At 45.9% G+C, this 1,112-nt stretch overlaps 1 protein-coding gene across 1 annotated transcript; it reads left to right on the top strand.

Annotated features, from left to right (window-relative positions):
- The first annotated feature begins 281 nt into the window (after positions 1-281).
- LOC118018898 (keratin-associated protein 7-1) lies at positions 282-545 on the top strand. Its single transcript, XM_035017698.1, has one exon. The coding sequence runs from the start codon at positions 282-284 to the stop codon at positions 543-545; it is 264 nt and encodes an 87-aa protein (XP_034873589.1).
- The last annotated feature ends 567 nt before the right edge of the window (positions 546-1,112 follow it).

The raw sequence follows: 1,112 nt of genomic DNA, 5'->3' as shown, positions 1-1,112 counted from the left end.
TTGCCTGTCAGGGATGGCCCCTGGCTTTGAAGATACAGCACATTCCTTTGCAAATAGAAAAGCCAACAAAAATGTGGGCCATGAGTTTGTGGGTTCCTTTATGCACATTTTATTACCAAATAAGAGACTTATTTATGCAAATTAATGGAAAGATGTTTACAGAACTGTGTCATGCCCACCAGCTGGGGGTATAAAAAGCCTTCTGCAGGAGGAGACCTGCATTCAGACTCGGGTTACTCGCTCTTCCCCATCCATCCTATTCCTCCTCAACTCCTGCCACCATGACTCGTTTCTTCTGCTGTGGAAGCTACTTCCCCGGCTATCCTTGCTATGGAACCAACTTCCACAGGACCTTCAGAGCTACCCCCCTGAACTGCGTCGTGCCCCTGGGCTCTCCCCTGAACTATGGTTATGGATGCAATGGCTACAGCTCCCTGGGCTACAGCTTTGGTGGTAGCAACATGTACAACAGGGACTGTTGCTACGGCGGCAGCTGTTGCAGGCCATGGGGCTCGAACTCTGGCTTCGGCTACAGCACTTACTGATGGACCCAAGGCTCCAAGCAACTGCAGAACTCTCCATCGATTCTCTGTGTGCGAACCGACCTGAAGAGCAATGACTGTCTTCCTGCCTCCAGATGTGCGTGGGAGATACATCTTCCGTCTTCTTGCTGACTTCTTACTGAGCTCCTGGTCTTTGATGATGCTGAACAAGCCACCCAGGCATCAAATGCTGAACTGATACCTACAGCCAAGGAGGAGAGCAAGATGTGTTTCTCCCACATAACCTGAATTTTAGCCGTAAAGCAAGTAGTTTGCCTCTTCTAGTTGCTCTGCTCCTGTATTATTAAATTCTACATTGACATCAATGTATTACAATTGGGTGTGGGTAGAAGGGGGTTTTGCCGTCAGTCTCTTAATAAATCTATTTCATTCAGCACACATATTTTTGTTCCTGTTTTTTATTTTACTCTGCTTTTATGCTTTTGAATTCATCAACCAGTTTCAACCTGTAATGGCTGACTTGAACCAAATCTTATTTTGAGTTCAGACTGTACACCAGGATAGGGTGATGCCTAATTATTTTGTCCCTTAATGTTAAGATTTCAGTTT

Source organism: Mirounga leonina, unplaced genomic scaffold (assembly GCF_011800145.1).
Source record: "Mirounga leonina isolate KUSES-001 unplaced genomic scaffold, KU_Mleo_1.0 Mir_172, whole genome shotgun sequence".
NCBI lineage: Eukaryota > Metazoa > Chordata > Mammalia > Carnivora > Phocidae > Mirounga > Mirounga leonina.
This window is presented reverse-complemented; position numbering and strand designations above follow the sequence as displayed.

Bases quoted from the DNA above. Each gene is read 5' to 3' on its own strand.
- LOC118018898 (XM_035017698.1), top strand. From the start codon at position 282: ATGACTCGTTTCTTCTGCTGTGGAAGCTACTTCCCCGGCTATCCTTGC.